This window comes from Anolis sagrei, chromosome 2 (assembly GCF_037176765.1).
Source record: "Anolis sagrei isolate rAnoSag1 chromosome 2, rAnoSag1.mat, whole genome shotgun sequence".
NCBI classification, from domain to species: domain Eukaryota; kingdom Metazoa; phylum Chordata; class Lepidosauria; order Squamata; family Dactyloidae; genus Anolis; species Anolis sagrei.
The window spans coordinates 239,546,205-239,571,654 of NC_090022.1; the positions used below are offsets into that span (position 1 = coordinate 239,546,205).

The window sequence follows — 25,450 nt, forward strand, 5'->3', positions numbered from 1 at the left end:
GTGCCACACTGGTTTCTTGTATGTTCAGAGCAAAAAAGGGGGGCAGAACATGCAGTTGATATTAATCCCTCAATAGTTGATAGCTAATCATAACCTCCTGTGCCATATATACCAACATTTTACACCTGGAAAACATAGCATTCCACTCTTGCATATAACCAAGGTGCAAACATTTCCACATAAACTTGCATAGTAAATGTACAAGGTTTCCCCAACAAAATCTATGTGCACTATAAAACCCATGAATCTAAAATTTCAAACTCCAGATCATTTGGAAGTTGCTTTCTATTGTGGGTTATGCCTTTTAATAATTTATAACATGGTCAGGAAGAGATGCAAAGCTTTAACTTTGAAAATCAGAGTCTTTGAGTGATACAGCAGTCACTGAATGATTAGAATCTGACAATAATCCAATGAAGGTTTTATGACTTAGGCAGTTTGCCCACCACTGCAAATATATCTTCTAAAGCAGTGTTTCTCAGCCTGGGGGTCGGTACCCCTGGGGGGGTCGCGAGAAGGTTTCAGAGGGGTTGCCAAAGACCATCAGAAAACACATATTTCTGACGGTCTTAGGAGAAGGCTGAAGATCTCTCTGCCTGCCTTTATCATCCTTCTTGGAAACAGACCAAAAGCCCTTCTCTTTCTGTGAATGGCCAGCCTCTCAGCTGGCCTCTCAGCCAAGGGGAGGACTGTTTCTGAGACTCCAAGAGGGAGAGGGGAGAGCAAGCATGCTTGGCCCATGACAGCATGGTGTGCATGCGAGGGAGAGCATGCAAGGCTGGGGGAAGGCTGGCACTAGCAAGTGCCTTCAAGGCAGGGGAAGAAGTGCCCGTGTTACGTGGGACTGAGAGAGGCTCAGCAGTATTCATTGTTGTTTGGGATCACAGTGCTCTCCGGATGTAGGTGAACTACATCTCCCCTAAATCACTGTTAATTCCTCCTAAATCCCTCCAGTATTTTCTGTTGGTCATGGGGGTTCTGTTTGGGAAGTTTGGCCCAATTCTATCGTTGGTGAGCTTCAAGGGGCTTTTTGATTGAAGGTGAACTATAAATCCCAGCAACTATAACTCCCAAATGACAAAATCAACCCACCTCCCCCCCCCCCCCCCCAAACCTCAAATTTAGGCATATCGGGTATTTGAATGAAAATACATCATACATATCAGATATTTACATTGCAATTCATGGCAGTAGCAAAATTACAGTTATGAAATAGCAACAAAAAAAATTATGGTTGAAGGTCACCACAACGTGAGGGACTGTATTAAGGGGTCACAGCATTAGGAAGGTTGAGAAGCACTGTTATAAAGAGCCTATCAGCTCTTTGGAAGATATATTTGTAGTGGTGGGCAAACTATCTAGGTCCCTCTTTGATGTTCTGGTTTGGCATAAATGTTATTGTTGTATATGCTTTCTGATGTCTAGCTCAGTTATTTTAAAGAGCACAGTTATTTTAAAGATATTTTTGTAAAATAGATCCACCTTTGCTGTGGGGATCAGTCTCTCGGAAGCACTGAAGTACTTCTAACTGGCTTGCTGAAGAAAGGAAATGTGGAAATCCATCAACATCCAGTAGCTATTGAAGGCGCATTCATTCTTGTCCCACCCAATAGAGCTCGGCAGAAACTTCCCCCGATGCCTTTGGATATGGCACCCACTGTTGGAGTATCAGTATCTCTGCAGAAAGATAGCAGAGTCTCACAGGTAGAACTCATTCCTTCTGTAGTTTCAGTTTACCTTTTACTGCAGAAGTACATTAGAAGTTTTGTAAATATGAAAATGTTCTTTTAATATTCATTAAAGACTCCATTTTGTTTAGCCTGTGATCCAAATGGGTGCAAAGGCTGATTCTGAGACTGTGAAAAAGGCATTGTCTCCAACGCAAGATCAAGAGAAGAGACCTGAAAACAATTTACATAATACACCTGCCCAGATTCATCATTCTCCTCCTGTAAAAGAGGATGCAACTGAAAGTGAAGTAGAAAGTCTTCAGTATGACAAAAATCCAAAGCCACAGAAGAAAGGTAGGAGTTCAGTAGATATTCATTTCCACAGAAAACTTCGTGTTCTCTACTATTAAGATATTGTTATCATGGAATTTTCTGAAATTATCCTTGAAATAAGTCACATGTAGAATAATATCAAATGCATAAACACACATATTCATACCTGCTAGGTTGTGTGATATAAAACTTAGGAGAACATCATGCATACATTATCTTGACAGAGCAGAAAGTAAAATAATTTCTTAAAGTTTGTTCATTTTGTTTCCAGTGTCGAATACCCAAATACCAGCTTCCCAGAATCAACACGTCAATACTTCTGAATCTATGTCAGCGCCAAAAATTGCTGTTCCAGCAGCCGCTCACCATTTCTGCTTCTCACTAGACCTTAGGACTATTCATAATCTAGATGCTGGGTTTCCAGTCAATTGCATGTTAAGGTAACGTGTGTTTTAGATGATCCTTCAAATAATCTTCACTTGGTGATAAAAATACAGTTTACATGCCTTTTTTGTTAACTAGTGTCATGTTTCTAATGACATACTCTTCAGATGTTCTACTGGTGCAGCATGTTTATGTAGTAACACTCAGAGGTAATTGCTGTCTCTTAAACATTTTGAGGTTCAGTTTATATCTCTTGTATCCTCTTATATTTTTCTGATGGTTGAGTCTGATATTGGTGCATTTGATGGATTTCCAAACTTTTTCAGAGAAAGAATATCAGAACACCTAACGAGATTGCCAGAGTGGAGATTTGTTTAGTTGTTAAAGAGAGTTTCTGGCTTCTTATTGGGAATTAGGCATGAGAATGTGCATAACATATTTGGGAAAGATAATCTTTCACGGTTTGCACATCTTGTAAATGCCATTAAGCTCTACAAACTTAGAATATAACTATGAAAATTTAGGGATAGTCTTCTTCTAAATTTTCCAGTGTGACTCTGATCAACTTCCTCCTATCCTGTGAAGGATTTCTAGAGATAATACTTCTCTGGGAATACTTAGCTTTTCCAGTGCGATTCTGTGCTCAATGCCTAGCATAGGTTGACCATAGAGTCATGCTGGAAGACCTAGAAATTTCTAGGGGTCTTACCTCAGGTAAAACATACCATTTTCTTTATTAGCAGTTTATTATGTTCATGGGGGTCCTATGCTCCCAAACCCAGGAGATATACAAGCTGACTGTGTAAATCAAGTGAACAAGTTTATACAAGTTGAGAATGTACTATTTCATGGATATTATGTATGATTACAATGTTTTGGTGCACAAAGGGACGTCTGGGTTAACTGGACCATCTGGCATTCAGTTGTTTATTTGGCCCTTTTTCTGAAATGTGGACAGTTTGGACAACAACTCTGCATTTTCAGTTTTTAATATTACATGTATTCCTTTCCTTGCTTTTAAAAGATAAAGGAAAACGAAAAGCAACCAGGCTCTGGTATCTACTGCGTTTGGAACATTGTTAAACATACAAAGTAGAAGTTCTGTTTGATGCAGAAAAATAGAAAATTGAAGCTTTTCTGACTTCTAATGTGATGCCTTTAAATACTGAGTTTTATTAGTTCTAGATGTTTGATTTTTAATATTGATCAAAAAGGTCATTCCCAGCAACTGAGAGAACCACTATTGTCTGTTACAAGAGGAATGACACAGAAAGAGAGAGAGAGAACAAATGATAGCTCATAATGATGATGACCTACATTCTCAGTCACAGGCCCAAGCCAGTAAAATCATATAAAATGCCACTTATTTTCTCTGAATCCAACCTGTTAAAAATAAAAGCCTCACTTCATGCTCTACTGCCATATTGTGATTATTACACCTGATAGACATTCATTGCTCATTTTAGAGAGTTAATGTCCTTGAAAATTGACAATTCAGTTTTGTTAGTAATTCATGCCAATATTAGTAATAAATATTGAATTAGATTAAGTTTCCATCATTTCTGTGTTCTTACATATCATTACGTCTTGATTGTTAGGAGTGTATTTACTTAAAATTTGAAGATATGATCCATATACAATAAATTTCATTATTTTTCATCCTCAATAGGTACTCATATCCATTTTTTGGCAGTGCAGCTCCCATTATGACAAATCCCCCCGTGGAAGTAAGAAAAAACACCGAAGTGTTTCTTCCTCAGTCCTATTGTGCATTTGATTTTGCAACGATGCCCCAACAGCTTCAGGATACCTTTTTCAGGTAGCATATGTACTGGGATATTACTTACAATCGTATCTGTATATGTGTCGATTTATGTCTGTGGAAAGCTTGCTGGCAGTATTGAAACAGCAGGGAACAGCAGTGGAAGTTGACCACAGAATTAGCCTCTCAGTGGGTTCTTATAACTGCTGAGGGAACATTTTTGGATGAAGGGGTAGAGTATAACCGGTCTAATTAAGTAAACAGATTAATTAATTGAATGTTGTCGGATAGAGGTGCTTGCTTCTAGTGTGTAAAATTATTATTATTATTATTATTATTATTATTATTAAACTTTATTTGTACCCCGCTAGCATCTCCTGAAGGACTCGATGTGGCTTACAAAGGCCAAGGCCTCAACACACAATATAACAATACAGAACCAAAGCAAATTAAAAACAATTCAGCAATATAAACAACAAGCAATAAACAATAACAAAGACATAATAAAATTGGGCCGGGCCAAAGTAATGGGTACAGGATTAAAAGTGCTGGTGTGAACAGGTGGTATACAAGGCATTATAGGGCAAGTGCAGTGTGCGGTGTAAAGCAATCTTAATTCTAGTAAAGTGCTTAAGGACTTGGTGATAGGGATTTCCTAATCTGGGAAGGCACATCGGAACAGCCAGGTCTTCAAGTTCTTTCTGAAGACTGCCAATGTAGGGGCCTTTGGGGAGGGTGTTCCAGAGTCTTTGGGGAGGTCTTTGGGGAGGATGTTCCAGAGTCGGGGGGCCGCCACGGAAAAGGCCCTGTCTCGAGTCCCCACCAAACGTGCTTGCGACGCAGGCAGGATCACGAGCAGGGCCTCTCCAGATGATCGGAGTGAGCGTGTGGGTTCATAGATGGAAATGCGGTCCCGCAGGTAGGATGGTCCCAAACCGTTCAGGGCTTTGTAGGTAATCTCCTGCACCTTAAATTGGGCTCGGAAAATAAACGGCAGCCAGTGGAGCTCCTTAAACAGGAGGGTTGACCTCTCTCTGTAAGGAGCCCCGGTTTATGGGTTTATATATGTTTTGTTCTTTATATTAAAAAGTCTTTTGGGATATGATATGTCAATTAGAACAAAAATGCAGATTCCTAGCTGATGTTTATATTATTTTCGTGTTTCAGGTTACCATTACTGGTGGAGCTGTGGCACAAGGATAAAACAACAAAAGACTTGCTTCTAGGAGTTGCAAGACTCCAACTTTCAAGTGTTTTGACTACAGAAAAAACTCGTTTTCTAGGAGCAAATGGGGAGCAGTGCTGGCGTCAGACTTTCAGTGAAACAATCTCTATAACAGCAGCACAAGGGTATGGTTTGCTTTGAAAAATGATCCATCCTGTGTTAAAATCAGTTCTGTTTAACACTGGAATAATCTCCTGAAATATATTTTTGCATTAATCATATTTTGATACTTATTTTTAGATCACATTTACATTTCACTCTTTCACCCCTAAGACACCATATTTCAAAGTAGATACTTTTTAATTTGGTCTCTGTATTTCATAAAAGGGCAGTGGACAGAATAGTTTAGGAGATCCTTTTGTGGTAGAGATATAAAAGATATACAGCAGAGTCTCACTTATCCAGCCAAATCAAATCAAATCATTTATTTCGGTCATTGACCAGCACAGGAAATAGAGTCACATTTTCATACAAACTTGGTATGTTTGGTACATTAAAAATATAAATATAACTACTGAAGCACAATTTGAAGCACAATCCAGCTTTCACTCATTCAATATTCTATATTATTCAACACAGTCTGCCTCCCACCTGGTCCACAGCTGTTTCAATACATTGCATTGTTTTGGTGCTAAATTCGTAAATACAGGAATTACTACATAACATTACCATGCATTGAACTGCTTTTCCTGCCAATTTGTTGTAAAACATGTTTTGGTGCTTAATTTGTAAAACTATAACGTAATTTGACGTTTAATAGGCTTTTCCCTAATCCCTCCGTATTATCCAACATTTTCACTTATCCAACATTCTGCCGGCTTGTTTATGTTGGATAAGCAAGACTCTACTGTACTCAGTTAAATTTCCAGACGCTTTTTGTATTTGGCACATTTGTGTGTATAAAAATGTGCCAAATGCAATTTTCTGTCTTTTGAGCATTATTTCCTGATAGATTGAAATTCAATGCTTTCACAGAAGCAGGAAATTGACTTACGCAATTTTCTAGTAGTAGAAAGATACATTTCAAAGTAAGATTTCTCTTATTGAAAAGTAACATTGTAGTATGTTAAAATTTTGTATCTCGAGACCATTGTAATTGTTTTAGCTCTGGTAGCCACTAGATGGTGCTGCTCAAAGCCTAATAGGCCTGAGTACTTCATGTCCAATGTGTTTTACTAATAGAATGAAGAAGTAACAGTCATTTGTGTTTAGTTGATTTATTTTAAAAATTGGAAATTCTGTACCCTAATTAGATGCATCTTGTGTTATTTTATGGTATGCTGTTTAAATTAGACTTTATATCAAGCTGGAGAAGAGGAAGCTTAATAGAATTTAAAAAAATTATAATGTAGGCGCATGCCTAAAGTTTTGTTTTACATAGTTTTGAAGATCAAATTAGGTAAGAATCTTTTAAAATGGGACCTACTTATATTGCTTCATTTTTTTAAAAAAAACTTTTGACACTTTTTTATTCTTTCATCACAGTTTGACCATTTTGAAAGAGTCAGAGACATTTATTTTATAAGCAGTGATTGATCTAGATGTGTCTAACCTATCTCTACACTTGACAAATTGTGTATGGCTTTGCGGTTACAGTACTCTGAGTTGCAAATATTGACTTTGAAACTTTACTCACATTGAAGATCTACAAAAACAAACAAACACTGAGTTCAAACAAACCCTTTGTTAAAAAAGCACTACTCTGCATAGATTGGCTTTTTGAATGAGTTTATTCTGATAATGCACAGCTTAAGCAAACTTGGAAATTTCCAAAGTGAAGCAGCAATTGAATCTCAGTAGTACTTCATTAATTGTTTGGGAGGGGGATCCCGAGGGGAAGAAAACCATGCAGTAGGGAAAAGTAATAGGTTGAAAGCAGCATTCAGACCTTGTGTGAATTTGCACAAGGTCTGAAGGAGCAAACCCAGCTGTTAACAATAAGTAAGAATAACAGGTCATATAGTCCTCAGGAATACAGACTACAGAAACCAAATTTGGAATAGATGTGATCCCTTAAAGAAAGAGTAATATATTTTGTTAGTGATATAGATAACAGACTCTTCCCCTCCCCCTTTAATATATGCTAAGCACATCTAGCACAACATTCTTTGTTGATTAGGCTGTGAAGAAAAGTCCCCTCAGAATTATCAGGGTTCTTTTCTTCAGAACAGTAAGTTTTTTAGTGAATATTTTAGTGCCATGTTTTCAGATGGAACTGTGGTAAGTTTTGGTAACTTCAAGAGTGTCTTTAGCTATTTTGAATCTTTCTGTGTCTTGGACTCCCAGAAAATGCTTCACTCATCATGAGTCTCTTTGGGGAGATAGGGTGGAATATTGATGATGATGATGATGATCATTATTATTATTATTCTATAATCAAATCTGAAATAGACATATTTCTGCTTACTTTTTCTAGTAGAGGGTGCCTTTTCATATAAGTGAAAATACAGTTGTAAATGATGGTGAATTCATAGTTGTAGGTGAAGCTTTATAGTAAAAAAGATCTTTATACAGGGTGAGGCAGCATAACTTCCTTTTTTCAAAACTTAATAAAACCCATTGTATGAATCAGATTTTGTTTTACGTAGTTTTGAAGATCAAATTAGGTAGGTGACATCCCCCATTCTCCATACAATGAGTAAACCGATTTCTGGTATTTGTCATGACTCTTGCCAGTATAGCAGGTGTTATGTTGCCAATTTCTTCCTGGATGTTGGTCTTCAAATCTTGTAGGGTCCTTGGACAATTCACATAAACATAGGATTTCAAAAAACCCCATAGAAAAAAATCACAAGGGGCCAAACCTGGAGAGCAGGCCGGCCACTCCAAATCCGCTCGAAAAGTAGGCCTCAATGGTAAAAGCACGCTCCTCACTGTTCCAACGCATGATGGCGACTGAATTGTGTCAGGACAAAACTTTATACTCCTGCCTCTCGAATGAGACCACTAGTTCTCTGCTACATCTTCAACCGACTGAATGGCGCGCATTTTAAAAAAGGAAGTTATGCTGCCTCACCCTGTAGTTCCAGGCTACTGTAATATATTGTCTTTTTAAGCGTCAAATTCCTTTTAAATTTATTTGTTCCAATGCAAATGAATGGCAGTGTATAGCAGTATTGCAGTCTCGAATGAAGAAGGAATGATTTTGTTTTGGATATTGCTTATAGGCCAAGCAACAAGATTGCAGACCTTTCATACACAGTGACTCTAGAAGACTATGGGCTTGTGAAAATGCATGAGGTTCTGGTGTCTGAGTCTTCTCATGTAAGTGGAAATACATCTTTTTCTGTTTAGAGGCAAGCAATGTAATTGATAATTTGTCTGAAATCATTTCCATACTTAGTGTTTAGGTAAAGATGAACCACCACTAGTCCCTCCACCTCAGCCACGCAATGCTACCGAAGCACAGCCAGAGCCACGAGAAACCCTGGAATACAAAGCAGCACTTGAATTGGAGATGTGGAAGGAGCTACAAGAAGACCTTTTTGAGAATGAGGTTCTTTTACACTTTCTATAACTGCTAATCAAATTGTGGATCCATTCTGTAGAAGGATTAGCATTTACTTTTACTTATAAGAAGAGAATACATAGTGGCAGTATTGAAATGTTCAAAATCAATAATAAATTCAGTAAAATTATGTATGACATTATAATGCATTAAATGACATTAAAGCTTCATATAAAAGTCACCAACAAAACACCTGCCTAAATAGGAGGGTCTTCAGCGTACAAGTGATAGAAAACATGATCCCAAGTAGCTTAGCATTCAGCTGTTGAAATGTGGCCATTGAGATCCTTCCTCTTGTTCCATCCATCATGCCTCTGCCACAGCAAGGATGCACAAGACAAAGACATACTATTATATAACAAAATAGTTTGGACTCAAGTTATTTGGGGCTTTAGAATATATATCCAAGATCCCCCCCCCCCCCCCCCCGGAAAAAGTCTATGAGACCTACATTCCTTGATTGCACCAAATTCAGATAAGTGAGCATCCATGGTATGCATTCTGGATCAGTTATAATTTCCAAAGACTCATCTAGAGCTCATTTCAGAAAGGCAGTTTAGTTCTATGCAAGTCATACATTACTGTAGTTGTGATTGATCTCACCAGGAACAAGCAGATGTGATGGCAATGTGGAGACATCCCTTTGCCAAACAGACACGTCCTTCTCTTCCAAACACACACATCCACACATATTTGAATGGGTCTAAATATGTGGTAGATTTTTAAGATACCTTTTAAATAAATTGATGAATAGGGAAAGGGATCTTGTTTTGTTTTGAAATGCAGTTCTTTAGATGTAGGTGAGTAAATATGCAACAGCTTTGCTGCTCACCATGTCTGTTACCAAAGACATTACTAAATGTTAAATGTACAAGATGGTGCCTGTTATAGATGGAATATTTCATAGACTACTAATTCCATGGACAATCAGTCTGAAAACATGTTCAGTCATACATTGGCAGCAAGCTAGAAAAATTATCTGATCTGGGGTTTTTTTCTTTAAAAATGTTTTTTTTTTTGTATTTTCACAATATTTACTGCATTACCAATTCTTGAGCACAAAAGTTGACCCCTTCTAAGTGAGAGGCGGACTCCTCTTGTCTGTTGGGATATACCTCAATTGTTACAATGTTGTCAAAAACAAAAAACAGATTTTCTTAACATAATGTCATCCAGATGTTTTGAGGTACACATCAGCTATTACAGCATTTGCCTCGTGGAAGTGCAACTCCAAAATTCTAACTGGCATAATTGGTTTATGACATAATACATTCTAAAAAGAAGATAATCTGTTTTTATGGAATCTGTTCATTGTATCTGAGCATTAATTTTTGCTTGCAATCTCTATAGTTGATTTCATTGCTGGGTGTCTTTTTATCTGTTTCTGTATTAGTCCCTTAAAATGGTTTCTTCTTTGTAGCTGAAGAAGAAGGAGCTGGCTCATATGCAGACCCTTGCAGAGGAGTGGAGAAAAAGGGACCGAGAAAGGGAAGCACTGGTAAAGAAAAAAGTAAGATTTTTTTTTCCTTTTAGATTTCTCATATATGAATAAACTATTAGGGTTATTGGCAATGATGAGGGAACATATTTATGTACTTACCACAAGCAAGCCCAGAAATGTAGTGCAGCTGATGAATTACAAAAAAAAAAAAAAAACCCAAAACAAAGATAGCAAAGATGGTCTGCAATCAAAGAGAGCCTGCAGAGATACTCCATAATTAAGGGTTCTTGATTAAGAGTTGTTGAGCTTTACTTCTAGTTAAAGGTAGAAAAAAGGCAACTAATATTGTGGGCAAGATCTGCCATAGCATAAATATGCACCAGAAGTAGATCCCAAAGTTGTGCAGCAGCTCCATGAACTAGAGTTCCTCTATTGCACAGTTCTCTCTTGTTTCATGGAATTTCAGACTGGGTTGAGATTCCTTTCATTACAAGAATATGCTGAACTCAAAGGAGAAATAAGTTGTTCTTGCTTATGTGCTTGTATCCTAGGTTGCAGAATACACAGTTTTGGAAGAAAAGCTTCAGAAAACTTTGACTGACTTAGAGAAACGTGAAAAACAACTTGTCAGTGCTGAAACTGAGGTAAATGTATATGAAAAGAATGCATTGAGTACTTGGGGAAAATCAAATATTTTAGTCAGAAATATTCTAATTCAGTCCAGTTTAGGTTTTGTGTTTAGACTGTAATTATTACCAGCTGTTGAATATATTTGGTATATATTTTGGGCTTGAGAGAGGTGTTCATTGGCAGGCTGTGAAAACCTTCAATATATGAGTTTTTAAAAAGATACAACATAATTCTATATCCAGTCAATATCTTTGAAAAAATAGCTATTTTAATCTCTGATATCAAAACTATTAGACAAAGCACTGTGTATACCAGGAAATAAGAACATTTTTTCTTATAACTCTCTAAGGATGTTCAGAAATAGGGTTTAAAAATCTATGTGAAGTATGGTAATTTTTAGTTCTGTTGTAGTTGGGATTAGATTTGATGGTTTTACAATCTCTTCTAGATCTTACATTCTGTGATTTTATAATTGTGGAATTTGTTTCCAGAAAACATTGAAAAATGAGCTATTGGTGGTAGCATATGGTTGGCTAGGAATAGAATTCTACATACAGAGTAAATTAATCAAAATGTATCAAATCATCTCAGTACAGAGCTTAGGAAATTGCATTTTATAGCAAAAGAATGCATATTCTCAGCAAGTTTGTTTCTATTTTTGTAAAATTTGTTTAGATGGATTTAGTACCTTTTGGAAGCAAGTTCCACAATTACAAAAGGATAGCTATCATCATATTTGAGGGTGGGTCAGACAGTAATAACAATCAAGTATATGTATTAAATGAAGGGGGTTTTTTAATATCAGGGAAGCTTGTAGATTGAAACTAATGTTTTTAAAACATTTGAAGCTCCAGAGATTAAAGAAAGAGTTGCTAGCAGAGCATGAGCGAAATTGCCAGGAGCTTCAAGATACAATTAGGCGCATCAAAGAAGAGGGAGCACATCAGGTTGAACTGGAGAGAGCAAAGATCAGGCAGTTGGAAGAAGACAAAGTCCGCCTCCACCAACAAGTGAGTGACATTTCCTTTTCAGGTTGCTTTGGTATTTATTGCCAGGCATTGATACATTTAAAACAAAAAACAAACAAAAACAAATCCTACACAACAAGGTGCAATGGTTTAAGTCTTGGACTAGGAGTTGGCCATGGAAACCCATCAGGTGACTTGGGGTAAGTCACACGCTGTCAGCCTCAAAGGGAGGCGAAGGCAATTCCCCCAATAAATCTTAAGAATTCCCCATGACGGGGTTGCTGTTAGGTCGGAAACAGCTTGGAAGCACGTAACAACGATAGCAAAGTTAGGTACTTTGAGCTATACTAATAAGCTATCTCAGCATTGTGCTTCCCAAAACAGCACTGTTTGCCATCCTAAAAACAAAAAAGATATACCGTATAAGCCGGTGTATAAGCCGACTGGGCGTATAAGACGACCCCCAACATTTACAATTAAAATACTGATTTTGGTATATATTCACTGTATAAGACCACCCCTCTTCCAACGCACACCAAATCAAAATTTAAAAAACATCAGATTTGATCTTAAATCCAAGACTATCAGAGTGTTAGCCAGCTCTTCAGCTTAGAAATGGAGATGAGCACCAACCTCCCAGGGTTGGGCACAACTGGACTTAATGTCAGGGGGAAACCTTTACATTACCTAGATTGAACCCAGGTCCAATGTCTTTTCCTGAACAACAACAACAATAATAGAACCCTAGAGTTGGAAGGGACACCAATGGCCATCCAATCTAACCCTAAATCTGCCAGGCAGCAAAACACATCCAAGCCCTCCTGACAGATGGCCATCCTGCTCTGCTTAATAAGAACAACAACAATAGAACCCTATAGTTGGAAAGGACCCCAATGGCCAGGGAGGAACATACATCCAAGCCCTCATGACAGGTGGCCATACAACTGCTTAATAACAACAAGAACAACAACAACAATAATAAAACCCTAGAATTGGAAGGGACTCCAATGGTAATAATAATAATAATAATAATAATAATAATAATAATAATAATAATAATAAATGGAATGCTAGAGTTGGAAGGGACCCCAATGGCCATCCAGTCCATCCCCACTCACTCCTGCCAGGCAGGAAATCACAATGTAAGCCCTCCCAACAGGTGGCCGTCAAGCTCTCTTTGATAATAATAATAATAATAATAATAATAATAATAATAATAATTGTAATAATAATAATAATAATAATAATAATAATAAATGGAACGCTAGAGTTGGAAGGGACCCCAATGGCCATCCAGTCCATCCCCACTCACTCATGCCAGGCAAGAAATCACAACGCAAGCCCTCCCAACAGGTGGCCATCAAGCTCTCTTTGATAATAATAATAATAATAATAATAATAATAATAATAATAATAATAATAATAATAAATGGAACGCTAGAGTTGGAAGGGACCCCAATGGCCATCCAGTCCATCCCCACTCACTCCTGCCAGGCAGGAAATCACAATGCAAGCCCTCCCAACAGGTGGCCATCAAGCTCTCTTTGATAATAATAATAATAATAATAATAATAATAATAATAATAATAATAATAAAATGGACGCTAGAGTTGGAAGGGACCCCAATGGCCATCCAGTCCATCCCCACTCACTCTTGCCAGGCAGGATATCACAATGCAAGCCCTCCCAACAGGTGGCCATTAAGCTCTCCTTGATGATAATAATAATAATAATAATAATAATAATAATAATAATAATAATAGAACCCTACAGTTGGAAGGTACCCCAATGGCCATCCAGTCCAACCCCACTCCTGCCAGACAGGAAGATACTATGCAAGCCCTCCCAACAGGTGTCCATCCAGCTCAGGCCCATCAGGCTCCAGCCCCCCTCCTCTCCTCCCCCTCCTCTCCTGGAGCTTATAGATGAGGGTGGCAAAGGGGGGCAGAAGGTAGCCAGGAGTGGGAAGAGGGGCAGCATGGGTGGGGGAAAATGTCCCCCCTCGGCTGCTTCTGCCCCACCCCCACCTCCCTGAGCATGCAGCCTAAGGAGGAGGAGGGAGGGGGCAAAGGGGAGGAGTGTAAGGCCATGTTACCTTGGAGAATGGCTGGGGGTGGTGGCCTACTAGGCTGCCCCCACCTTGTGACCCTGGTGATATCTATCGCCACTGGCTTGGGGCTGTCTCAGCCTTAAGCCTGGAGCAGCTTTTGTGAGAGCCGAAGCCAGAGCGGGGGCGGGGGGGGGGAAGGCGTGGCGCGGCCTGGCTCCGCCCCCTGCTCTGACTTCAGCTTCCACAGCAGCTGCTCCGGGATTAAAGCAGAGGCAGTACCAAGCCACCACCCCCAGCTGGTTTCCACTGTGGCCAGCCTGGTGCTGGCTCTGCCACCGCTGGCTTGGTACTGCCTCCTCAAGCATGGAGCGGCTGCTATGGGAACTGAAGCCAGAGCCGGGGGTTGAAGCCAGGCTGCGCCACGCCGCCCCCCCCCCCCCTCCGGCTCTGGCTTCGGTTCTCTGCCGTTGCTGACTTGGTGCTGCCTCCTCCTCAAGCCGAAGGAGGAGGCAGCACCAAGCCAGTGGTGGCAGAGAGCCAAAGTCAGAGCCGGGGGCACGCTGCGCGGCGGCACCTGGCTCCGCCCTCCCAGTTTTAGCTCCCGCAGCAGCTGCTCAATGCTTGAGGAGGAGGCAGTACCAAAACAGTACCGGGCTCGCGAGGTGGGGACAACCGAGCAGGCCACCACCCGCAGCCGTTCACCAAGGGAACATGCCCTCACACTCCTCCTTGCCCCCTCCCTCCCCCTTCACTCCTCCTCCTCAGGCAGCTCCGCTTTGGAGATGGCGAGGGAGGTGAGCAGCTGCCCACAGCAGCCGAAGCAAAAACCAAAGGGACCCTGAGATATCCGGCGTACAAAACGACTCCCCATTTTGAAGATGATTTTCAGGGGTTCAAAAGTCGTCTTGTACCCCGGAATATACGGTATCTATATCTATATATCTATATACACACAGAGGGAGAGAGAGAGAGAGAATATTTAATATTTGATGGAAAGATTAGCAAGAGTTCCTTACATTTGTAGGAACCATCTCTGTATTGGAGGCCTTTGAATTCATGGAATAATTCTTCCTGATGTAATCCATTCTTCCTTATACTTGGACATTTGGATTTCTATTTTCCACATCTACACTTCTGTTTCCCACTTCTCTGCTGTGCTGTGAAGAAAGAAGTTGTTTACATAAATGCATTAATATTTATTTCTATGTTAGCCCCAGCTTTTGCCAACCTAGCAGTTCAAAAACATGCAAATGTGAGTAGATCAATAAGTACTGCTCCAGCGGGAAGGCAGTGGTGCTCCATGCAGTCATGCTGGTCACATGACCTTGGTGGTGTCTATGGACAACGCCAGCTCTTCGACGTAGAAATTGAGATGAACACCAACCTCCAGAGTTGGACACAACTGGACTTACTGTCAGGGGAAAACCTTTACCTTTATTTATTTCTAGATGCAGAACTTAGTAGACCATGGAAAACATTTACATGCTGCTTTTCATTTACTGGCCTTAAGAGATATAATAATATGGTAATTAAGGAAATGAACTTTGTGGACATACTTAGTTGTTAATTTTTGGTGGTAATATATGCAAGACCGAAGGAGGAGAAAGAATAAAACTAGCAGCATGCAAGGCCTGATGAAAGACAAACATCTAAAACAGTGACAGAGTTGCTATGGGTTACCCATGCAATGGAGGTGGCTAATACTGCTTAGTTTCTTTACATTGCAAGATAACGTTGCATATTTAGAACTAGCCATAATACAGTCTCCGGGCCAAGTACACTGGAATTGAGTTTATTATGGCAAGAGGCCCTCTGCAAATATGTACTTCCATACACCATAAAAGAATGTTAAAGCTGTCAGCTGCAATTCTGAAAAATACCTTTGGTGGTTTGTACATTATTTTACGAAACAAACACAGTAATGTCAGATGTGCAAAGCTAAGATCAATTGATCTTTTGGACTGCAACTTCTTGCCAGCATCACTATAATCTGCAGATGATAATATTCAAAACATGCATCTTGTTTATCTATCATTATGTATTCTCGTAACAGGAACATGAAGGTGTCCACATCTTAACTACCTATTCAACGGCTAAGAGCCAGAAAAAGCTATTTTATCGTGTTCTGTATCATGTTCTGTATTAGTTGACATAATATTCCTTCCAGCTATTTTCACTCTTGTAGGTATAAAGCTATTAAAATACTCTTTTTTCTTTTTTTTTCTTTTTTTAAAAAAAACTAGATGTATGAAGGAGAAAACAAACTTAAGGCTCTGGAGAAAGAGTTTCAGCAGTACAAGGAACAGCAAAGCAGCAAACCAGAAATACGTCTGCAATCAGAAATAAGTATTCTAAAATTAGAAAAGGTATATCTATGTTGCAAATGCTTCAAATTTATTGTGCAGTCAAAATGCCCCCCATTTCAAAATTTCCACTACCTTTTATTATTATTATTATTATTATTATTAATAATAATAATAATAATAAATTACTTTACTTTATTTATTATTATTATACATGTATATTATTTTGCTCTATTTTATTGTTATTTATTATTTTACTCCATTACATTTATTATTTTACTCTATTGTTATTAATTTATATTTTACTCTATTGTTACATTTATTATTTTACTCTATTGTTATTACATTTATTATTTTACTTTATTATTACTGTTATTACATTTCCATTATTTTACTCTATTATTATTTTTCTTATATTTATTATTTTACTCTATTATTATTGGAAGGATACATAAGCACATTTACATTGAAGAAGGTTGGAATAATGGTTTAATCAGAGTTGGACAGTCTTATCTTGAATTACAGTTTTATATAAATATTCAAACACATTTAACATGATGCCTTGATTAATGTAATTTTATTGGTATCTATTTTTATTTCAAAATGTACCTGTAGCTGCTGCATTTCCCACCCTTGGCTTATACTTGAGTCAATATGTTTTCCCAGTTTTTTGTGGTGCCTTGGCTTATATTCGAATCAGCTTACACTTGAGTATATATGGTATTCCCATCTTTGCTTAGGAGAAATCATTCTTAGTAGGGGACAGTGATGACTGCAAGCAAAACATTCTTAATTCATGGCGGTCACTTGCAAATTTTAGTATAAGTTAGCTCTAGTAGAACTCGACTTCCTTTAGACATTAGAGTCTTTTTGATAGTTTGGGTTTTTTAAGAATTGCTGACAGAAAATGTCTAACATCACTGAATGTATTTATTTTCATAATTTTAAACAGGCTATGTCTTAGACTCGAAATGAACAACAAACATGTAGATGACTAAAGCAGGCTCTTTTCCCTTGGGGTTCCCATGGCAAGCAGTTCTTGTCCCTTTTGGCATGTGTGGTATGGCAAAAGATGAAGGCAGAGCTGCTGTAAAATTACGCTAATTTCAGACATTTTGTCAAATTCCCAGACAATTGCATAGGATTCAATTACATATTTATTTTTCTCCCTGGAACTGATCCCTATAAGCACAGATCGCTTCCAGTTAAGTTGGATACTGATCATTTTGAATAGTCAAATATTATCCACAAATACAGTTGTGTATGAGGCTGCCTATGTTTTATCACAGTACATGTGATATCACTGTAGACACATGGGAAGGCTGTTAGGAAGTTTGCTGTGTTGTGGGGGCTAATCGCACCCTATCACTGATTCCAAATTATTTCCAAATAGGCACTTGTTGTTTTTAGGGGGGAAAGACCTGAAAAGATGAATGGATTAAAGATTCCCAAAGAGCAAAATGACTGGTAGTGCTGCTCCAGAGGTTTGGTGCCTTATTTATTTTAGGTGCAAAATCAAATAAAAAAACCCATCTCTCTATATTTTGGGAAATGCAGAGACTTGCGGGAAGTACCAAAAGACAAGCTACACTTTCTCCATATTTTTTGTAAAGAGCCCACTGTGAACCTTGTAATTTATCTAATTCCAGGACTAAACTATTTCATGCATGGGTTACTGTCCCCTGATTCAGATTTAATGGAGAAGAAAGCATTGTGCATTACCAGCTTACCTATGTGCCTAAAAACTATAATTAGTCTTCATTTACTATTAACTAGCACTGAACGCATGCTGGTATTTTGAGGCACCTCACAGCAAGGTGGCAGCATATCATCCACCAGGGCTCAACTGTGAAAGATCTGTGTATAAACAGGAATGTAAAAATGTCCCTCACCTCCAAATCACAGAATACTAGAGACAGTGGTATGAGCATCTGATGAGGGATTTGTTCATTTTCCAATAAAGATAGCACTATGTAATGGAATTTGAAAAATGTTCCGTTCCTGGTTTGAAAGTGTTATTTCTTTTTTAATTGTGGGGTACTTACTTTGAAAGTAGTTGTTATACTCCAGAAACTTCATTTTTGTGACTGCCAGATTGGTTGAGAATCTATCAGATATTCACTGAAAACCTATAGCAACATGTGTGGCAGTTTGAGAAACTTTTTTCTATGTTTTTATGATAGAACCAATTAGGAAATGACCCTAACTAATTATAACCCAGGGACAAAAACGTTTTACATCGTGTAATCCATCAGAGGCATCAACGTTTATTCTGTTCCATACCCAACCAGAATCCAGACTGGAATAACCAGTGGTTAGGGATGATGTGAGCTGATGTGAGCTCAAAGAATATTTGAATACAAGTCTACAACACCTGTTCTTTATCGAGAACTTCTTACCTGAAATGCCAGATCTGCTTTCATTCTGGATCCTTCAGACTTCATAAGACCCTCTCATGGTCTCATGAAGTTTGAAGGGCCCAGAATCCTATGATTTTTTTTCTTCTATAGTTGAAATAGAAGTGCTGATAGCAGAATTTTAAAGGCCTAATAGCAATGGAATTCAGTAAGGCTACCATTTTCTGAGAGGGAAATTGGCTATTAACAGAGACAACTGGAAGACTTGCAAACTGTATTCTAGCCAAATGAAGAGGCATGTATTAGCTACAATTTTAAGGATAAAACACACATAATAAATTAAACTCAGATATGACTTAGCTAATTGTTGTTATATAAATGAATGTTATCTTTGTTTCCTTTGAGGATGTTTAAAAACTGTTTACATCAACTCCCTTAAAGTAGAGACTTCACTCAGTGCTGGACAATAAAAATAAGGGTATTGCTTAAACAAGGATATGCTTGTGTGCTACAGTATTTACATCAAACTGCATAACAGTTTTAGTTGGAATATGTTATGCTAAACAAATTTTTGCAACCCAAGCTCTGTATATGTAACTGCATAGAGATTATTCCCACTGTTACTGTGTCTGTTGATATAATGCCATTCTTTATTTAGGGAGACCTTGAAAGGAAATTGGAATCAGCCACAAAGGCAAAACTCCACTACAAGCAACAGTGGGGACGAGCTCTGAAGGAACTCGCAAGGCTGAAACAGGTGTGTAACAGAGATGAGATGTGTATGAACAACAGAGTTGAGATGGCATTGTCTCTCTTGACAGAAGCAAGAAATACCATAATTGATAAATCCAATGATAAGTTTAACATAAGAGCTTTATAGTCATCAAGTCAAAGGAATCATGCGAAGTAGTATTGGCATTTGTGGAAAGTCAACATCCCCTCCTAGATCAACCTTCAAATTTATAAACACCTTTGAACTAGACTTTAAGAGTTTAGGAACATAAGAATTATAATAGTGTTCTGAATCAAAGCTCTCTGCAGTGTCCAGCTGTTTTAGTTGTGGAAAGATTGCTAATAAGAAACAGGTGAAATTGTGCCCTTCCCCTTTTTTTCTTAACAACAACAGCAATAACCCGCCACATGCAGGTTTCAGACTTCATTGTAGTAAGTGCACATACACAATGGAGGACCTTCTTAGAGCAACACTCAAAGTGGCCAGCTTCTGGTCAAAGGAAATGTAGCATAATTTAGCATAATGCAAAATTTTAAACTTTGTGGTTTTTAAATATATTATAACTGTATTCTCAATTTGCTTCTGACAGAATAAATAAATAAATAAATAAATCTGTTACCCACCTCTCTTCACGGCTTGATGTGGAACACAACACAGAGCACATCCCAAGCAACTAATGTGCACATAGGTGCATTGTCTCTGATATCAGAAATGATACTAGTATTCTCATTTAGTAGCCGAAAATCTTTGGACTGTTGTGCTGAATTGACATATTCTAATTTGCATAATTTATGTTTACCTCTAATGCTGTGTGATTCCAGTTTCTAAAGTGGATGACCTATATAGGGCAGGATGCCTAACATGGCATCTAAATATAGGCTGTCTTTGTAAGCTGTGTTCATGCATTGCCCTTTGTATAGATGATAATGTAGCTTTAGATAGATCTCTCCAAGAACTTATGCTTAGAAGGGTAAAAATATGATAGCTGGGACCCAGTGCTGCTAGCACTACACTGGTTGCGCAATGCGGCTGTCGCAAGACAGCACACCGAGTAAGAGACACAGCTGCAGCAGGATACCAATGAAGTAATGTAACACTGGTGGGACAGGATAACAGTGAAGTAATGTAACAGTTACTGGATTTGATTCATTTTTCACCACTGCTCCTATTTCTCCCCTCCTTTTTATCCTTCCTTCCAATGTTTGCGTAATAATAATAATAATAATAATAATAATAATAACAACAACACTTTATTTATATTCCGCCCTTCTCACCCCGAAGGACGGATCACAAGTACACATACACGGCAAACGTTCAATGCCGTTTGTATAGACAGTACACAGACAGAACAGAAGGAGGTTTTTGTGTCGTGCCATGGACGGTTGGGCTCGAGTCCACAGGGGGTGTTCTCGCTCCATCCTCTATGACGAAGAGCTGCCAGGACTTCCTCATTCCAGCATTTTCTGATCTTCTGTTTCTTTATGGCAGGAGTCCTCAAACTTTTTGAACAGAGGGCCAGGTCGCAGTCCCTCAAACTGTTGGGGGGCCGATTTATAATTAGAAAAATAAAACACGAATGAATTCCTATGCTCACTGCGCATATCTTATTTGTAGTGCAAAAACACTTAAAAATAATACAATAATTAAAATGAAGAACAATTTTAGCAAATATAAATTTATTAGTACTTCAATGGGAAGTGTGGGCCTTCTTTTGGCTGATGAGATAGGATTGTTGTTGTTGTTTGCTTTCAAGTCATTTCAGACTTAGGTTGACCCTGAGCGAGGGCCGGGTAAATGACCTTGGAGGGCTGCATCCGGCCCCCGGGCCTTAGTTTGAGGACCCCTGCTTTATGGCATTGTAAAACACCTCCCCTGTTTTTTAGCAGTACCTAATTTCTCTAATTACAGCTAAAGCTGTTTTCGAACTGCTTAGGTAAACAATGAGCAGGGCTGATAGTTGGCTGCCCACACCAACCCGGGGTTTGAACTTGCAACCTTTCAGTTGATAGATCTCATAGTCGCTGATGATTTACCAGCTGTGTTAAACCAGGATCCTTTGTCTATGATCTCCAGATGGCCTACATCACTATGCTTCCCTGTTGCCCCTCCCCCTTTCTACCAAACTACCTTGTCAGCTATCGCAGGTGCATCTCTCTCTGTATCCAGTCCCTTGCGCACATGGTGCTGTGTCTCACACACGTGTTCCCTTCTCTAATTCAGAGCTGCGTTACACAACCAGCGTAGCGCTACCACCACTGGGTCACAGCTATCATACTTTCAGCCTTACAAGTTTTAAGTGAAGAAATGGAACATTCCAGAAGACTTATCAAATAGAACTGAATACACACACACACTAAATATGTAAGAATAGCGGTGTGACATTCCTGACATTTAGGTGAAGTCAAAGCTGCCTCTCTGCAGAATGTCGTAGTAGAAAACTTGTGGAAGGTACTAACAAAATAAGATGCAGTGGGTTAAATCCTTGTACCGGCAGGACTGCTGACCAAAAGGTTGGCAGTTTGAACCCGGGGAGCAGGGTGAGGTCCCATCTGTCAGCTCCAGCTTCTCATGCAGGGACATGACAGAAGCCTCCCTCAAGATGGTAAAACATCCAGGCTTCTCCTGAGCAATTTCCTTGCAGACAGCCAACTCTCTCACACCAGAAGTGACTTGCAGTTTCTCAAGTCAATCCTGACACGAAATATATATAGTAAGATTTATGGAAGGTGCTTGAAAAAATATATCATAGTTAGAAAGGAAAAAAAAGATAGAATTGACTAGCTAGCCAAATTGTCTCCAGAGAGGATGTGATGAGGGTTTTTTTTGACACAGATATCGTTTCTGTGTATATTCCTATAGATGGTTGTTTTTATCACTGTTTTTACAGAATGCAAAGTACATGACAAATACTATTGTATAAATCCTTATTTAATAGGCTTGAGAAGACACATCGAGGATTTCTATATTAGAAGTCTAAAATACTGGATTTGGGCATTAGATTTAATTATTGTATGGTACCCTAAATCAAAATCCAGTTAATCCATAGAGCCATCATGAGAACTAACTCAGTGACCTTCTCAACACCTTCTTTAGCGGTTTTGCTGTGTTAGTTTTATGCATTAGCAACTCTTTTCATATATGGAGCCAATCGCTGGTTTGGATAATGAACTAATCCGATACTTCTACATTTTTCATATGTCTTAAGAAAAAATTGAACAAACATAGTAAAGTCTTAGGTGTGGGACTCGGGTTTCAACCTACCAGATCAAGACTGCTAATATTTGTTTCATGCACTCTAGAAATTCTTCATCGTCCCTTGCCTGTCTTTGCTGTAAATGTTCAAATGAAAATGGTTTAAAGAATTCTCTATTTTGTTTTGAATGTGAAATCACAAATTTAGAGGCCTTAAGGAACACTAAGTCTGCTTAGGTTTTGATGATTTGTGGCCTTTTTTTGTTTAAGTTGGATTAATACCATGTTGATTTCACGTTGATTCTGGTGAATAGCTACGGGCTAGTACTTTGTGCCAGAAACTTGTCACATCAGAGCTCTCTGGAGATCTATACAAAACATTTATGTTGTGAGAATTAGGCTCAAAAAGCTGTATCTTGGACTGTTAATAAATGTTAATGACAAACCCCAGCTGGCAAGTCTTCAGAAAGGCAATCAAATACTTTGTTGCTGTTGCCAAAGAAGTGTTTAAACAGATTTCCATTAATCCAAAATGAAAAGTGTAGTCAAACTGTGAATTATAGACTCATGTCAAGCATGCAAGTATTTAGCATAATGTCCTTTTATTCCTTTCTGTTTAATTGCTAGCCCTTTTTGTCCCTTATTCTTAGGGCAAGTAACAGTTGCTTTCAATGCAGATGTTAACAATATATATACAATATAAAATCCCAGTACTTTAAATCAGCTATTCAAAATATAGCACACAGTCAATGTTGCTCTTTTTTAAAAGTGCAATTACCGAGTAAAAATTGGGGTCAATTTAATTTGTGATGAAAAAATGCCTAGCACATGAGTGTTCAATAGTTGGAGCCGTGTTGATGTTGTTGATCTTATGATACCAGAAGCATGAATACTAGCCAGATGTTTATGAAAGTAAGGAAAAAATGAGATAGCATATTTTTACCATGACCTTCATACCAGATAGTTATGGTCTAGTAGTTACATGCATTGCAGAAGTAACAGAAGCCCTTATTCAAGTTCTTCTAGTATTCATTTGCAGTGGATCAATAAGAAGAGGAAGCTTTGAAATGGTTAGGAGCTGGTAAATGAAAGGATTAATAGAATGCAGGTAATACAAGACTGGAGAATTTAAGAAGGGCTTTGCTGGAGGCAGTAGCTGCAAGTAGGAGCACGACAATGATATCCTTTTGGTCTTAGAGCTGCATTCCATAGGAAAGTGACGCTTACAAATACCCTTTTTCAATTTTCTTTTTAAAACATGCAATGCGCAAATTGTCGGGAACTCTTTCAATCCGAATCTCTTTCTTCTTACTGCTTTGGCAGAATTTGTCTATTTAATTGTTCAACATCTTATTCTTAAAATGATATATGCAGGGTGTTTCAAAATGACAGACCCAATTTCAAAGCAATATAGTTCACGATGGCAACATGTAACAATTCCACAAAAAGTTGCAAACGGTTTAATGAGTTGTCAAGTTTTACCAAGTTTTTACTAACCATTTTGAGCCAGAAACAATTCTAAAAAAAATCCCACAAATTGAGATTATCTAATAAGAACTTATTTTGTGGGTTGCAAATAGCTGAGGCTAGAGGCTGTTTGTGGTCTGGGAATGGTAATACTTTGAAACTCTGTGCCCCACACTTTGAAGTGGTAAGGAGGCAAAAGTACAATAGCTGGGACCCTATGCTGGTTGAGCACTGTGGGTCAGAATTCATGAAGGGAGCATGTGTGCGAGATAGTGCAGCGCGTGAGAGATGCAGCTGCGAGGGAGGGAGAAGGGGGGTCTACAGCTCACACATCCTGCCCTTCCTGAGGCCCGGCTCCTCCACTGTCAGAAAGCTGTGGGGGAAAGCACAAGAAGAGGAGAAGGGAGGGGGGAATCCAGTTCCTGCCACTCTGCTTGCACTAGGGCCTTGCAATAACCTTCCCCGGCAGCCAGCACACTTTTCGCCCTTCGAAGAAAGCAGCCCCAGCAGCTTGGAGCAGTCCAAGCGAACTTCCCTTCATTAATTCAGCTGGACGTTGTGTAACCAGCATATGGGTTCCAGCTATTCGTAGGGTCCCAGCTATCATACTTTTGCCGGTAAGGGTTTCATTCATGGATGGTTTGTGGTTGCAGAGATACAGTGATTTCAAATCAGGACCATTCTATTTCAAATATCCTGAATTATTTCAAAACCCCTAGTTTTCTCATTCTGATCTCCCAGCCATTTCTATCATTCATTCTTTTTAAAATTCCAAACTAATTAGGCTTTAAGGGGACTTTGACAGAACTATTTCTGCAAGTGGAACCAGGAAGGAGGTGATTCCCCCCTCCCCCAAACACACACACACACACACACCTCCCTCACCTCTAGTTTCCAGACATGTTCCAGAATACTGGGAAATTCTCCAGAACAGAGCAGGATAGATGGCTGTGCATGATTGGTGAAGAAATCGCTTTTGCCAAGTCAGCTGCTACCATGATGGTAGATTTACATCTGGTGTCATTTCTGTTCAACTGTAGAAAAAAAGGAAAAAGTTATAAGTAAATGAATTGCTGAAGCATGTATTTGATTCACTTGAAAATACGCGTTTTTAAAAGAATGCATTATTCTCTAATTTCACTGCAAATAAAAGTTGACTTATAGTTGTACATGGTGAAATGAAACTGTTTCATGTTTGTTGCTGGATGTGGGAATCATGTTTGTATGTCTCCTTTTGGAGAGAACAAGTGAGTTATAAATATAATAAAAATAATATGTGCTTTCATTTAGAATTTGGGGAATTACAGAATTTCTGAAGACATTTAAAAAAAAAAAGTACAGATTTAGATGCCCCAATTGATATTTCAGCTTAAGTTTTGGACAAGAAGATTACTTATACTTGTTAGAGTAAGTCATCCTAAACTGGA

At 38.6% G+C, this 25,450-nt stretch overlaps 1 protein-coding gene across 2 annotated transcripts in view; it reads left to right on the forward strand.

The window, feature by feature from the left end:
* The window catches only part of CEP120 (centrosomal protein 120), a 40,654-nt gene that overhangs the window by 10,808 nt on the left and 4,396 nt on the right, over window positions 1-25,450 (forward strand). For both annotated transcript variants that reach the window (XM_060761969.2, XM_060761970.2), the window contains 12 exons: window positions 1,477-1,704; window positions 1,820-2,024; window positions 2,275-2,443; window positions 4,057-4,206; window positions 5,317-5,499; window positions 8,542-8,638; window positions 8,718-8,870; window positions 10,303-10,392; window positions 10,875-10,967; window positions 11,802-11,963; window positions 16,215-16,337; window positions 19,290-19,388. In XM_060761969.2, coding sequence (XP_060617952.2) covers window positions 1,477-1,704; window positions 1,820-2,024; window positions 2,275-2,443; window positions 4,057-4,206; window positions 5,317-5,499; window positions 8,542-8,638; window positions 8,718-8,870; window positions 10,303-10,392; window positions 10,875-10,967; window positions 11,802-11,963; window positions 16,215-16,337; window positions 19,290-19,388 — 1,752 coding nt within the window. The remainder of the gene's footprint in view (window positions 1-1,476; window positions 1,705-1,819; window positions 2,025-2,274; window positions 2,444-4,056; window positions 4,207-5,316; window positions 5,500-8,541; window positions 8,639-8,717; window positions 8,871-10,302; window positions 10,393-10,874; window positions 10,968-11,801; window positions 11,964-16,214; window positions 16,338-19,289; window positions 19,389-25,450) is intronic.